General features: G+C 54.1%; 1 protein-coding gene across 1 annotated transcript in view; it reads left to right on the plus strand.

Moving 5' to 3' along the window:
- Positions 1 to 14,836, plus strand: part of LOC133354708 (roquin-1-like) — a 45,152-nt gene that overhangs the window by 24,505 nt on the left and 5,811 nt on the right. The window contains 12 exon segments of the mRNA XM_061571761.1: positions 476 to 709; positions 1,520 to 1,695; positions 2,395 to 2,595; positions 3,369 to 3,501; positions 3,987 to 4,105; positions 5,168 to 5,280; positions 6,116 to 6,463; positions 8,435 to 8,796; positions 10,122 to 10,694; positions 12,160 to 12,422; positions 13,188 to 13,370; positions 14,448 to 14,546. Of these exon segments, the coding sequence (XP_061427745.1) occupies positions 476 to 709; positions 1,520 to 1,695; positions 2,395 to 2,595; positions 3,369 to 3,501; positions 3,987 to 4,105; positions 5,168 to 5,280; positions 6,116 to 6,463; positions 8,435 to 8,796; positions 10,122 to 10,694; positions 12,160 to 12,422; positions 13,188 to 13,370; positions 14,448 to 14,546 (2,804 nt within the window).

Raw genomic sequence — 14,836 nt, forward strand, 5'->3', positions numbered from 1 at the left:
AATTTACGTACTCATACCTGTCAACTCATACGGTTTACCCCGTATTCTTATACAGGAAAATGGAGTTTTCAGGTCCATACGGCGTACAGCCGTTTCAATACGGGCAACACATTTTATTTGTCTACTTGTTTGTTTCTTCCTTGTGATGGGACTTTGTAGGAGGAATGTTGAGATTTGTAAGGGCACGGGGTGACCAATAAGATCTGAATCGGTCTGTAATAAGGTAGGCACTGATAAGGGGTTGACAGGTATGTGTAATTATGCTATTTATACTTCTATAATTTTTGTTATATATATTTTAGTGACTTGCTAACTTGGCTCTGGTTGTTTGTTGATGTAACCTCACTGATCCCACCCCTCCACCCCCACCGTGCCCCTTGCTGGACATCCGTGAAAAAGATCGAGACGGTGCGTAACCCACCACGCGTCTCTCTGCCTGTGTGTCTCTGCCCCTATCCGACCCCCCCCTCCGCAGGCGTGGTGGCAGCGTCGCAGTCGCAGCTCTCGCGGCCCATGCAGCGCAAGCTGGTGACGCTGGTCAACTGCCAGCTGGTGGAGGAGGAGGGCCGGCTGCGGGCGATGCGGGCGGCGCGGTCCCTGGGCGAGCGCACCGTCACCGAGCTCATCCTCCAGCACCAGAACCCGCAGCAGCTCTCCTCCAACCTGTGGGCGGCCGTGCGCGCCCGCGGATGCCAGTTCCTCGGGCCCGGTGAGTGTTGCGTGTGTGTGCGTGGGTGGGTGTTGTGTCTGCCGATGACTGGTATCAGCGGTGTCAAGATCAGCCTCTGTGGAGGAGGCTCGTGAAGGACGCTACTGGGCAGTTGGAGGCAGTCGCACTCCAACAACAACGGAGGGCAGAGGAGCGACGCTCACAACAACGAGCGGAGCGCCGGGTGGCTAAAGCACAGCAAGTTTGTACAGTAGGGGGCACAGGTGGTGCATCAGCCAGTCATCTCGGTCATCTCAGTCAGTCGACCCGTGGCACCTGAGTCTGCCTCGTGACCTCCTGCCAGCGGGCGTTCGACACTTCACGTGGCCTCAAGGTGCACATGGCCTGGCACAAGCGTCGTGGTGACGTCACCGCCACTTAGTGGCGAATGGCGGTTGTTGTGTGTCTGTGTTGTGTCTTTGTTGAGTGTGTGGGGGTGTTGTGTCTGTGGTGCGTGTGGGTGTCTGTGTTCGATTCCCGCTCACGGCCACCAACACGACCTCCCCTAGGTTGACTCAGTCACCCTCTCGCGTGCCGGCCTTGAAAGTTGCTACTCGCTAACAGCACTTGCCCCAACAGTCTGTTAATTCTATAGGGGGGGGATCTTTGTATTTGTGTCTACTTACGTAATTAGAGTTGGCGAAGCCTGTGTAAGGCCTCGCTGCATCCGTTGATTTCTCGTGGCTGAATGACGGATGACTCGGATGAAATCGTCATCTCACTCAATCCGGTCGTCATCGTGACAACGCTCGTATCCCTCGTTGCCTCCCCTGTCCGCCCCTCCCTCCCTCCCCTTCCTGACTCCCCCAGCCATGCAGGAGGAGGCGCTGAAGCTGGTCCTGCTGGCGCTGGAGGACGGCTCGGCACTGTCGCGCAAGGTGCTCGTGCTGTTTGTGGTCCAGCGGTTGGAGACGCGATTTCCGCAGGCGTCCAAGACCAGCATCGGCCACGTGGTGCAGCTGCTCTACCGCGCTTCCTGCTTCAAGGTACGCGCGCTCTTCCGGGCGTGCCGCCGTCACGGGCGCCGTCACACGCGCGCGCCAACTGTAGTTATAAACATGCCTGTGTACGTTCGTTGAACTTCTTTCGCACTGTACGTAGTAGCCGACCGTGATAATCAGAGGTGTGGCGAGGGAAGGACGACAAACTAAGCGCACCACAACGACGAGCAGTTTTAAAGAAATTAGTTTTCAATCTAGAAACACAACGAGCTGCCGTGGGAGGCTCCCGTGGGCAGCTTGCACCAGAGATGGTGAGCTGACGAACGGTACAACATGTACGCACGCAACAGAAGCCCATAACCCTAAACCCCCTAAGCCCCTAACTCTAGGCCTATAATCCTAAGCCATAACTATAAGCCCCTAATCCTAAGCCCCCCAACTCTAAGCCCATAACCTTAATCCCGTGATCCTCAGGTCATTACCGTAAGACCCTTATTCTAAGCCGTATAATGCTAAGCCCAAAACCCTAAACCCCGAGTCCTAAACCTCTTTACTCCTAATCCTAAACCCTTAAACCTCTGACCTTGTATGCAAGTATGTATGTTGAACTTTTTTGGCACCGTACATTACCAACCGTGCTACTCGGAGGTTCGGGGAAGGACAACAAACTTTAAACGCGAAAAAAATCAACCTTAACCGCTAACCCCCGTGTGTGGTCCCCCCATCTCTCCCGCCCCGGCGCAGGTGACGAAACGCGACGAGGACTCGTCGCTGATGCAGCTCAAGGAGGAGTTCCGCACGTACGAGGCGCTGCGTCGCGAACACGACTCACAGATTGTGCAGATCGCCATGGAGGCCGGGCTTCGCATCGCGCCCGACCAGTGGTCGTCGCTGCTCTACGGAGACCTGGCCCACAAGTCGCACATGCAGTCCATCATCGACAAGGTGAGAAGAGCCAGACCTGCGCACACACACACACGCCAGAGGTCGCAAACGGGTTTTGATTCCTTACCCGTACCCGGCCGCACCAGGGTCGCAAACGGGTACCCGTACCCTACCCAATACCCGGCTACTCGTACCCGGCTGGGTACGGGTAGGGTACGGGTATCGGGTACCCGATTGCGACATCTGGGATGAAGCCATGTTGCAGGCGCGGGTGGGTTGATTCTAGGAACTTGAATTGTGAGAAGAGACAAGACGTTGGGAAATGAGTGACAAACGGTTACTCACCAGTGACTCACGGCCTACCCGTACCCGGCCGCACCAGGGTCGCAAACGGGTACCCATACCCGTACCCGGCCGGGTACATGCACACACGGATACTTATATATGTACGTATGTAGACATGCAGTCCATCGTCGACAAAGCGAGAGACAGACTTGCGCGCAAACACACTCGCACACGCACGCATACGTAGACGCGCATGTATGTACGCGTGTCTGTAAAAACAAAGATCCCCTGTATTGTCTGAATAGACTGTTGAAGCAAGTGCTTTTAGCGAGCACCTGCGATTAGCACAGCTGGCTACGTACGGTGCGAAAGAAATTCAATAGACATACATACAAGGCCGGCACGGTACACGAGGGGGTGGGTGGCCAGCACCACGCCCAGCCATCTTTGTATTCTCCAAGACGATGTTTTTACACACTCGTGCGTGCGTGTGTTTATTTCTTGCGTCTGCCTTACCACTAACGCCCTCCGCCCCCCCCTCCCAACAGCTGCAGACGCCGGCATCGTTTGCGCAGAGCGTGCAGGAGCTGACGATCGCGCTGCAGAGAACGGGCGACCCCGCCAACCTCAACCAGCTCCGGCCCCACCTGGAACTGCTGGCCAACATCGACCCCAGCCCAGGTAAGGAAGTCTTACGATTAAAAAAAACTAAACTAATTTTTTGCTCTACCAGGTCCAGGCCCCACTGAGCTTATGTAGCTCTTTTTCAGAAGCGGCCCGGCCGTCACAAATGATAGCTGAACGAGAAGTGGCTCATCGTGTGGAAAAACCCGGGGACCCGGAGAAAAATTCACACGACTGCGAGGAGAGAACATGCAAACTCCAAATATACAGCAGGCTAGAAACAGCTCAGTCGTCCTTACCTGGTAAAATAAAAATTGTAAAAAAAATTGTTTTAGTGATACGTCCGGTTTAGTTTGAAGGCATGGGGTGGTAGGGGGGGGAGGGCCTGCACCCCCCCGCCCCACCGCTCCTTATGGGACAGCCCTGGTGGCCAGGGTCTCGCGATCAACACCACGGGGTCAAATCATCGTCAGGATCGCTAAGTCTGAACACGTCGGCGCTTTTCACCGGCCTTCACACCGACGCTTCCGCCCCGCACGCAGACGCGGCGGCGCCCACGTGGGAGCAGCTGGCGGCGGCGATGGTTGCGGTGAAGACGGTCGTGCAGGGACTGGTGGACTTCATTCAGAACTACAGCAAGAAGGGCTTCGAGCAGACACAGGTGCCCTTGCCACGACCACCACCCCCGATATTCGTCATCAACGTCGTCACCAGTTTTGGCACCGCTGTCATTGCTATTACCGTCACCGCCGTTATGCACGTCACCATGAGTATCCATATTCTTAGGTTTTTTCGGTAAAGTCACGTAGGTAAAAAATTAAAATTAATAAAAGTTAAATAAAAATAAAATTAAATAAAAATCACGACGTTTCGGAGGCAACACAAGCTTTCCTCTTCAGGTGGAACCGTCACAGCACGACTGCTTGTGTTGCCTCCGAAACGTCGTGATTTTTATTTGATTTTTATTTTACTTTTATTAATTTTAATTTTTTACCTACGTGACTTTACCGAAAAAAACCTAAGAATATGAATCCTTGCAGTCACGAAAGCTTCAAATCTAGAACCATGAGTATCGTCATTACAATCATCGACATGCACATCATCGTTTCTGTCCTTGTTATTTCCGTCATCATTACCATCGTGATCATTACTGTCGCCGTCGTCACCATCATCACTGTTACGATCATCTTCATCACCATGACCTTAATTGATCACATCGTCACTGTTACTATCATCATCTTCATTATCATTCCCTTCATCATTATCATCACCACTATGATTATCATCATCACCCACTGTAATTACCACCGTCGTTGGCACCGTCGCCATCGTCGTCACCTTTATCATCTATTTAAGACCGAAACAGGAGGATTTCTCCACAGCTCTGGCTGTCGCCTGATGATGCCGGTTGTAATTACTGGCGAAACGCCACGGTACACGAATTGTAAATGTTGTGGGTTTACTCTCCAACACACCGGTGTGCTGTACTAGTACACTATACACTACACTACTACAGTATACACTAGTGCTGAACTAGTAACTAATTGGCACGTTCTGTTTACGTGACAACACCTCACTAATTGGCTGTGTGGGGTGGCTGCGGGTTTAACGGCGCATTTATATTTACGCGCTCTAACCCAAAAACCTCTGCTGTGGATGATATTGGCCTACTACTTGTTAAAGTCACCGTTGCCCTTTGCGCGTTGTGTTCCGCGCCACGCAGCCGCTGCAGAACAGCAAGTACAAGACGAGCATGTGCCGTGACCTGACACAGCAGGGCGGCTGCCCCCGCGGCGCCAGCTGCACGTTCGCTCACTCCCAGGACGAGCTGGAGAGGTGAGAACGAATCGCGGGCGTCGTACTCCCGTCGTGCCGCGGTGACTCGGGGATGTTAACTCCCTCGCCTGGTATGCAAGAGGTCGTGCGTTCGATTCCAACCCCCTTTGATGCCTGCTGTATATTTGAAGTTTGTGGTGTCTCTCACCCCGTGGATTTTTCACGGGGCCCTCCGGATTTTCCCTCCACATGTGGAATCAACATCATACATTTCGAGGATTTGGCTGCTACTATAAAAAAACATTTCCACTTGATGATAAGCCAATTCGTTTGAGCTATCATTTGATATTTCTCTGATTTGATAGCCAGGTCGTTTCTGAAAGAGCTAAATAGCTCAGTGGGCCTTACCTGGTAAAATAAAAAATTATATTTTTCTATATCGGACGTCGCCCCCCACTGGTTTATTTCACTCTGCAACCACAGTTTTGTTTGTTGAGCTATCACTGTCCATCTGTCTTGTCTCTATCATGGTTCACGATAACTGCCCCTAAAGACAATCCGATACAAATTACATTTTTGTACAAAGTTACGTTGCTATTAGGGACTTAGTCTGGAGAAAATTGGCCTTATCGATCAGAGAATTTGCCCCAAACTTTGTGATAGAATCCAGCGCCGGATGGATCAGCCCTTTGCGGCCGAGGCGATGACATCACACGCCACACGCGTCTCACTTCCGCACCCCTCGTAATGTAATTACGCGCGACATCGTCTCGTCATCGACGCACGGCATCCCGATTTGCTCAAATGAATCTGAACAACGGCGACCTCTCGTACATCTTCGCGCTACCAAAACCACATGACCGCTTCCTCCAAACCCCCCCCCCCTCCCAACCAGGTACCGCTTGAAAAACAAGAAACTAGCGGGCGGTCGAGGCACCAGTCAATCTCTCACGCAACTCAACAAGGTTGGCATGGGCTCCTCGGGACTGGAGCCGCTTGCGTCCAAGCTCCTGCCCACGCAGAACGGCCTCATGAGCGGAGGCGGCAGCTCGCCGCAGCTGCTGGCGCGCGGCACGGACCCGGGTGGGTTCGGCGCGGAGGTCAGCGGGGGCCTGGGCCTGCCGGCTGGGCTCAGCATCGGCCACGCGGCCGGCCTGGGGGTGAGGATTGCGCTGGGAGGCGGCAAGGTGGGAGAGGCGAGCGCCAGCGCGCCGGGGTCGCTGTCGGGGTCACCGCCGGACAAGTAAGGGCGCTGGCATACGCACGCACGCACACACTCGCGCGCACACACATTCGCGTTTTCCGCGCGTAAGCATGTGCGCGCCCAAATGCACACTCGTATACGTACGGACACGCACAAATTTCACCAAGATAAAGGTCCTCTGTATAGTCTGCTAGACTGTTGGGGCAAGCTCTGTTAAGCGAGCGCCTCTGACGGCCTGCACGGCACACGAGGGGTGGGTCATGCAATTTTTCACGCACGCACGTACACAAGACAAAGACAGATCCCCCCGTATAGCCTTAACAAACTGTTGGGGCAAGTGCTGTTAGCGAGCACTTGTGAAACTAAACTATGAGCGATTATATTCTTTTTCAGAAGCAACCTGGCCACAAACGATAGCTCAACGAAGTGGCTTATCACGTGGAAATTAATAGCAGCACAATAATCTTAATTGCACGTTTCTAAATGTGGAAGGAAAAACCGGTGGGTCCAGAGAAAAATCCATGCGACCACGGGGAGAGAGAGATACCACAAACTTTAAATATGCAGCAGGCGTCAGGGTCGGGATCGAATCCACGACCTCCTGTAGACCAGGCGAGGTAGTTAACATCTCCTAGCCACCGTGATGATGATGAGAGAGAGAGACACGCAAACTCCAAACATACAGCAGGCGTCAGGGTCGGGATCGAACTCACGACCTCCTGTATACCAGGCGAGGTAGTTAACATCTCCTAGCCACCATGATGATGAGAGAGAGAGACACGCAAACTCCAAACATACAGCAGCAGTTAGGGTCGGGATCGAACCCACGACCTCCTGTATACCAGGCGAGGTAGTTAACATCTTCTAGCCACCGTGATGATGATGATGAGAGAGAGAGAGACACGCAAACTCCAAATATAGAGCAGGCGTCAGGGTCGGGATCGAACCCACGACCTCCTGTATACCAGGCGAGGTAGTGAACATCTTGTTACCGCGGCACCCAGTTAAGGCTGTAACAGAGCACGAGGCGACGGACAGCAGCACCACGCGCAGCATTAACAGCCGATGTTCACTCCACATGCCGATCAAGCCCCCCCCCCCCACTTGTGTGGTTAAGTTTCTTGGCGATTGGCGCTGGGGGTTTTGTAGTTTTGGCTGGAGCGTTGTAAAGTTGTTAGTCGTACGTATGTATATATGTATGTCGCCGGACAGACGTAAAATTTTGCCGCGGCCATTGCCGGAGAGACGCGTCATAACAATAAAACCAAAGTGTTTCAACACGACTGTTGCAAGACCGGTTCGACAAGGAGTGGCTCTGCTGAATCAAAATAAGGGCACGTATTGCTTCGCCAGTTGGGACAAGTCTGCACTGTCCCGAACTGAAACTGGAAAACCGCTGTGATTGGTTGATAGGTTCATCGGAATACGGCCGTCACATGTGCCCCCACCACCGTGTGTCAGATCGGTACGCAACGATACACCTCCACCCCCCTCCGCACGCGTTACGACGAATTTGATTGCTTCTGGGAGATGCTTTCAATCACGAAGCTCGTGTGGCATGCCAGGCGGTGGTGGCTACGCACATGGCCTTGTTATCCTGGGCTGTGGAAGCTTGGGGGGGGTGGGGTAGGTTTGGTGGGTCATCGCACAATCCGGCTCGCCCAGGAGATGGTGGTACATTGAGTGAATCTGTTCCCTCCGTGTTCTCTGGTTTCCTCCCACGTAAATGGCTGAAAACATCTTAATAGTGAGAGGACGGCAGAGCTTGGGCAGTTGTTGATAGCGCCGGCTCCCTACCACCTGGCTGCCATCCCGCTTGTCCATGCTTTGCCACGCCTCTGAACCGTAACAAAACACTTGCGCGCATTTGATAGCTGCAAGATGAGTTGGCGTCTGCTATGTGTGTACGTAATGTTGAATATCTTTCGCACCGTACGTAGCCAACCGTGCTAACGAGAGGTATGTGTGTGTGTGTTGCGCGCGGCTCGCCCCCGTGTCCGTCTCTTACAGCAAAATCGGCTCCCCTCCGAAATCCCACCTGGGTCCCTATGCGGGTCTGGGTGGTCACCTTCAACCGGGCGGACTCGGCGCTCCCGACCTGACTGGCAAAGGTGTCCCGGTGCCGCACGGACACCACCACCACCACCACCCGCACGCCCATGGGCACCCCCACGCGCACCCCATGAGCCGGGTGCTCTACCCCCCGCCACCGCCCCCGCAGCAGCCGCAGCAGCCACCGCCGCCGCAGCAGCAGCCGCAACCGCCCCCCCACCACGCGCCCCCCGTCGACGTTTACTTCCAGGACCCACGCGGTGGGCAGCAGCAGCAGCCGCCGCCGCCAGCGCTAACGTACGACCACCAGCACTACCGAGGTGAGGGCCTGCAATGCGTGCGGCGTGCTTGCGGGGGTGGCCTTGGCGTTGAACCCGACTTAAGTTGGCGCCGCGGTGGCTAGGAGATGTCGACTACCTCGCCTGGTATACAGGAGGTCGTGGGTTCGATCGCAACCCTGACGCCTGCTGCTCTATATTTGTACAGGTAGTCCCCGACTTACGGTGGTCCGACTTACGATATTTCGATCTTACGATGGCGATAGCGATATGACAAAATTGTCAAATATTTTACATTTCGCACGGCAGGCAAACGCAGCAGCGTACGAGGTGCGATACTGTACGTTGGGATGCTGCCGGGATGTACTGTACGCATATAGTTTATACAGTACGGTACTGTAAATTTCTCTGTTTTGATAAATTATCATCATTCTTTAAGACTCCTGGGTAGGCTAGGCCATTTTCGACTTACGATATTTTCGACTTACGATGGGGTCGTCGTAACGCATCTCCATCGTAAGTCGGGGACTACCTGTATATGCATGTCTGTCTCCCTGTGGTCGCGTGGATTTTTCTTCGGGTCCTCCGGTTTTTCCCTGCACGTTTAGAATCAACGTGCATTTAGAGTATGCGGCTGCTATACATTTACACGTGATAAGCCACTTCGTTGAGCTATCATTTGTGGCCAGGTCTCTTCTGAAAAGAGTTACATAGCTCATTACCTGGTAAAATAAAAATAGTAAATGGTAGTAGTAGTCTTATTCTTAAGTTTTTTTTTCGGTAAAGTCACGTAGGTAAAAAATTAAAATTAATAAAAGTAAAATAAAAATAAAATAAAAATCACGACGTTTCGGAGGCAACACAAGCTTCCGTCTTCAGGTGGAACCGTCACAGCACGACAGCTGTATCAAGTGAGAGAAATTCCATGAACACAGAATTTGTATATATACTGGTTGAGGGTGGGAGGAGCCAAGGTAGGCCCTGAATATTATTTTTGTGAGGTTCGGTGCGGCTGAAGCACGCTGTTAGGAATGAGCCTTTGTTGTGTAAACTAGGTGCGGATGATGTAAAGGTGCATGTCAAAAAACCTAAGAATATGAATCCTTGCAGTCACGAAAGCTTCAAATCTAGAAGTAGTAGTTTTAGTTGAGACGATATAGAATGCACGACGTACGATTACCGTGTCATGTGTCCCCGATACAGTCAGGATGTCGACGCGAATTAAGAATTTCGCGGCGCGATCTAAATTCTTAAACATACGGCACAAAAAAATATCAACTGTCGCCGTGCGATTCTAAATTGTGACGGTCCATAATTGCTCATTGTATCGTTGTCATCTTGAGTGTCTTTCGCGTTTGTCTCCGCAGCCCCGTACTGTCAGACCCAACACCCAAGCTCCCCGTACGCTCCCCGCTACGTGCACAGGCAGGGGGCCCCCCCGGACTCCTCTTTGGGGGGCCCTGCCGTGCCCCACGCGTACCCTCCCCCGTCACCGGCGGACCCCTACGGTCCCTACCCGCCGCCACCGCCGCCCCCCACGCACCACGCCTATGCGTCGCCACCTCCGCCGCCGCTCCCGGGCGGGTACCACATGGGTCACCACGGAGCGCCGCCTCCTCCGCCGCCGCCGCCCCACCACCACCACCATCACCACCACCACGCCGCCGCGGCGGCAGCGGCGTACGACTCTCGGCGGGCGTGGCGTGCGCCGCCGCCCCCCCACGCGCCGTCACCGTACCCGCCGGGCCAGCGCGATGGCGGCATGGGCCCGGCGCATGAGAGCGGCTACGCGGTGAGGGGTGGGCCGCTGCCACCGTCGCACGGCCATCCGGAGGCCGGGTACTACCAGCCGCCGCAGGGCGGGCACATGCCAGCGGCACCGCACGGACCACCGCAGATGCAGCAGCAGCAGCAGCACCGGCCCGCCATGCGTGCCACGGGTGAGAGCCACATTCGATTTTAGCTGTGCGCTCACGAATGAAAGCATTGCCGAGTCGAATCTCGTAACGATACGGTTGTTGGCCGGCGCAGATGTGATTTATCACGATTCGGCTGATTCCAGGTCTCGGGATTATGAAATATCAGTGTAGCCGTCGTGAGACGGACAGCTCATAGCTGGTGGGGTGGGGCACGCAAGTGCTGCTCCCTTTTGCGTGTGCCGGAGGTCACGTGTAGCGATCTCGGAGGTAGTTATGTGGTATCCGCTTTTGTGAGCCGTACAGCACCTTTAACCACACTAAATCGGGGGGGATGTTTTAATCCTGGCAACAACTGTGTTTATAAATTTGCGCTCTATGTTTGAATGCGTGGCCTGCATAAGCCTATCGGACCGCAGTGGTAACCATCCCTGAGATCGCACAGGGGCCTGTTCACGCAGCACCAGCCTGCCAAAGCGCTCGTTAGCCTTCAAGGAACATAATAAAAATTAACTCGGCTTTCTATATGCAGCGGCGCAATTCACACGCTTTTTACATGAAGCTTAAGTTACGCAGAGAAGGCCTGTCTGGAAAAGAACAGGAGAGTTTTAAGACGATTTAAAAAAGCGTAACAGATTCAGCTTCAGCACGAAGGGAATTCCACAATCGCGTAGCCTGGCTTCAGACACGCTCTGTTTTCTCCCACTGAGTGATGTTGCTGTTGTGTGCTTTTAACGACAATTTAAATTGTAGGTGTGTGGAGGGGGGGGGGGGGCATATATTTAGAAAATTTAAATTGGAAATTTTGATTTATTTTTATATTGCCAGGTAAAGCCCCCACAGAAGCAACCTAGACATCACAGATGATAACGAAGTGGCTTATCATCACCTGGAAATATATAGCAGGCAAATGCTCTAAACGTGTGACATTGATTCTAAATGTGGACGTGAAAAAAACCGAAGGCCCAGAAGAAAAATCCACGCGACCACAGAGAGAGAGACGCACAATCTGGAGTGACCAAGAGAAAAATCCACACGATCATGGGGAGAACATGCAAACTCCAAATAAACAGCAGGCTTCAAGGTCGGGATTGAACCCACAACCTCCTGTATACCAGGCGAGGTAGTTAACATCTCCTAGCCACCGTGATGATGATGAGAGAGAGAGAGAGACACGCAGACTCCAAATAAACAGCAGGCTTCAAGGTCGGGATTGAACCCACAACCTCCTGTACACCAGGCGAGGTAGTTAACATCTCCTAGCCACCGTGATGATGATGAGAGAGAGAGAGACACGCAGACTCCAAATAAACAGCAGGTGTCAGGGTCGGGATCGAACCCACGACCTGTATACCAGGCGAGGTAGTTAACATCTCCTAGCCACCGTGATGATGATGAAAGAGAAAGAGAGACACGCAAACTCTAAATATGCAGCAGGCGTCAGGGTCAGGATTGAACCAAACGACCACCTGTATATCACGCGAGGCAGTTAACAATGTCGCCAATTTGGCCCGCGACGTGCGTTTAACCGTGCCCCGTCTCCAACGCTGTCCTGGTGTCGTCCCGCAGGATCCGTACGCGCAGCCCCCGCCGAGCCTGGAGGAGCTGCACCGCCGGCGCGCCGAGTTGCTGGCGCAGCTGAAGGTGGCTCGCCCAGGCGCCCCGCCCGTCTCCCCGCCCCCCTTCGCCCACTCCCCTACGCCGCCCCCCCTCGCCATGGCCCCCTACGGCGGAGAGGAGTACGCGCCAATGGTGAGGGGCCGCATTGTGTTGGGGCCCCCCCAAACCGGGAGAGCGCGTGCCGGGCTGAGTGCACGTTGGTGCGCCTCGCTGCTGCTGCTGCTGCAACAGCTAATGCCGATGAATCTGCTGTGAGCTAAAGTGCTGTTGCCATTACTACTGTTGCTAGAGCTGCTGCATGTCGAGAGAGAGTACGTCCACCGAGTAAGATGGAGTCTGATCGTTGCTGTGTTCGGGAGTAGGAGTACGGGGAGTGATGTGGGTTGTGGTAGGCGTAGTGATAGATGTAATGGTAAGTGTAGTGTTGGGGTAGGGTTAATAATAGGGGTTTGGGTCGTAATAGGTGTTAACAACGAGCGGAGCGCCGGGTGGCTAAAGCACAGCAAGTTAGCACAGTAGGGGGTACAGATGGTGCATCAGCCAGTCATCTCAGTCAGCCGGCCCGTGGCACCTGGGTCTGCCCCGTGACCTGCCAGCGGGCGTTCGACACTTCACATGGCCTCAACGTGCACCTAGCCTGGCACAAGCGTCGTGGTGACGTCACCGCCACTGAGTGGCGAATGGCGGTTATTGTTGGTAGGCATTCAAATGAGTGTCGCCGGGTGCGATGTGTAAAACATCACCACTTGGGGGACAAAGGCAGCCGGGCGTGGTGCTGGCCACCCACCCCCCTCGTCTGCCGGTGATCGCCTTCGTAGGCGCTGCTGCTCACTGACGGCGCTTGCACAGTCGTTAAGGCTTCACGGGTTTGGGGGGGGGACCCTATTGCCCTCGCAGTACTCGGAGGAGGAGGAAGATGGAGGCGGCGAGGCGTGCGGGCGCGCGCCTCCCCTCGCCTACGCGGACAGCGAGTTCCCGTCGCAGTACTCCCCGTGGTCGTGCGAGGCCATCAGCTCGTACATCGCTGGCAAGGAGGCAAAGCCGCGCGACGTCATGGCCACCAGCGGCTCTGACATGACGGTACGGCTCCTGCGCGCGCTGTGCGGGGGGCGGGGGGCGGCGTTTGCGTCTTCAGGTGCTTTCATCTGGCTCTGTGAGCCTCGAGTAGCAACACTGAATTATCAGACTCCTATAGGGGCCTTGGTTTGGCTTTGTGAGTCTCGAGTAGCAATACTGAATTATCAGACTCCTATAGGGGCCTTGGTCTGGCTCTGTGAGTCTCGAGTAGCAATACTGAATTATCAGACTCCTATAGGGGCCTTGGTTTGGCTTTGTGAGTCTCAGGCAACAACACTGAATTATCAGACTCCTATAGGGGCTTTGGTATGGCTCTTGAGGCTTAGGCCAGCAACACTGAATTATAAGACTCTCCGATAGGGGATTTGAACTGGCTCTGTGAGTTTTGGGCAGCAACACTGAATTATAAGAATTCTCTAATGACCTTGGTCTGGCTCTTTGAGTCTCAGGCCAGCAACATTGAATAATAATACTCCGATAGGGGCCTTGGTCTGGCCCTGAGCCTCAGGCCAGTAACACTGAATGATGACTCATTTAGGGGCCTCGCTCTGACTCTGTGAGTCTTGGACAGCAATATTGATGATAAGAATTCTCTAGCGACCTTGGTCTGGCTCTGAGCCTCAGGCCAGTAACACTAAATGATAAGAATTCTCTAGCGACCTTGGTCTGGCTCTACGAGTACCCGGTGCAGAGTGAAACATCAGCACTGGGGAGTCGAAGCCGGGCCACACCACCGTGTAGAGATCGACAGTCTACCAGCAACCGACAAAATATTCGGTGAGAAAGGAACCCACGCCCATGGGTCTCTGTGAGATTGGAGCTTAATTGTAGTCGGGTTCGTCCGTGTCTGCGTTCAAGAAAATATTGAAACACCCGGCATACCACATCCAGGACACCTCTCGCTACCGCCGCGGCTTGCTACTAGTCACGTGCCACTTACTCGATTCTACCAGCGACCCAAATTACATTCAGCGAGACATTAAACCCCGGCGCGGGACGAGGTGGGGCTGCCCCCGGCGATTTGATGAATTCTGCCGATCCGGCGTCCGTCTCCGTGACACGCGCGTCTCTCTGCCGCAGGTGAAGCTGAGTCGTAGCGACACCCCGTCGTCGCAGACGGAGTGCGTGCGCTGGGGCGAGGCGTACCACCGCTCCACCGACGAGATGTGGCTCGACCAGGTACTACTTCCTGTCCATTCGTCCGCCCCCCCCCACCAACTCCCGATGGAGTCGTCCTGTTGGGTGACGTTAATGGAGTCGTCCAATTGGGTGATGTTAATAGAGACGTCCTGTTGGGTGACGTTAATGGAGTCGTCCTGTTGGGTGACTTCAATGGAGTCTTCCTATCGGGTGACTTTAACGAAGTCGTCCTTTCGGGTGATTTAACGGAGTCGTCCTCTGCAGTGACTTCAATGAAGTCGTACTATTGTGTGACTTCAATGGAGTTGTCCAGGAGCGATTGGAAGATC

Source organism: Lethenteron reissneri, chromosome 48 (assembly GCF_015708825.2).
Source record: "Lethenteron reissneri isolate LAM-NWPU_2019-01 chromosome 48, ASM1570882v1, whole genome shotgun sequence".
NCBI classification, from domain to species: Eukaryota; Metazoa; Chordata; class Hyperoartia; order Petromyzontiformes; family Petromyzontidae; genus Lethenteron; species Lethenteron reissneri.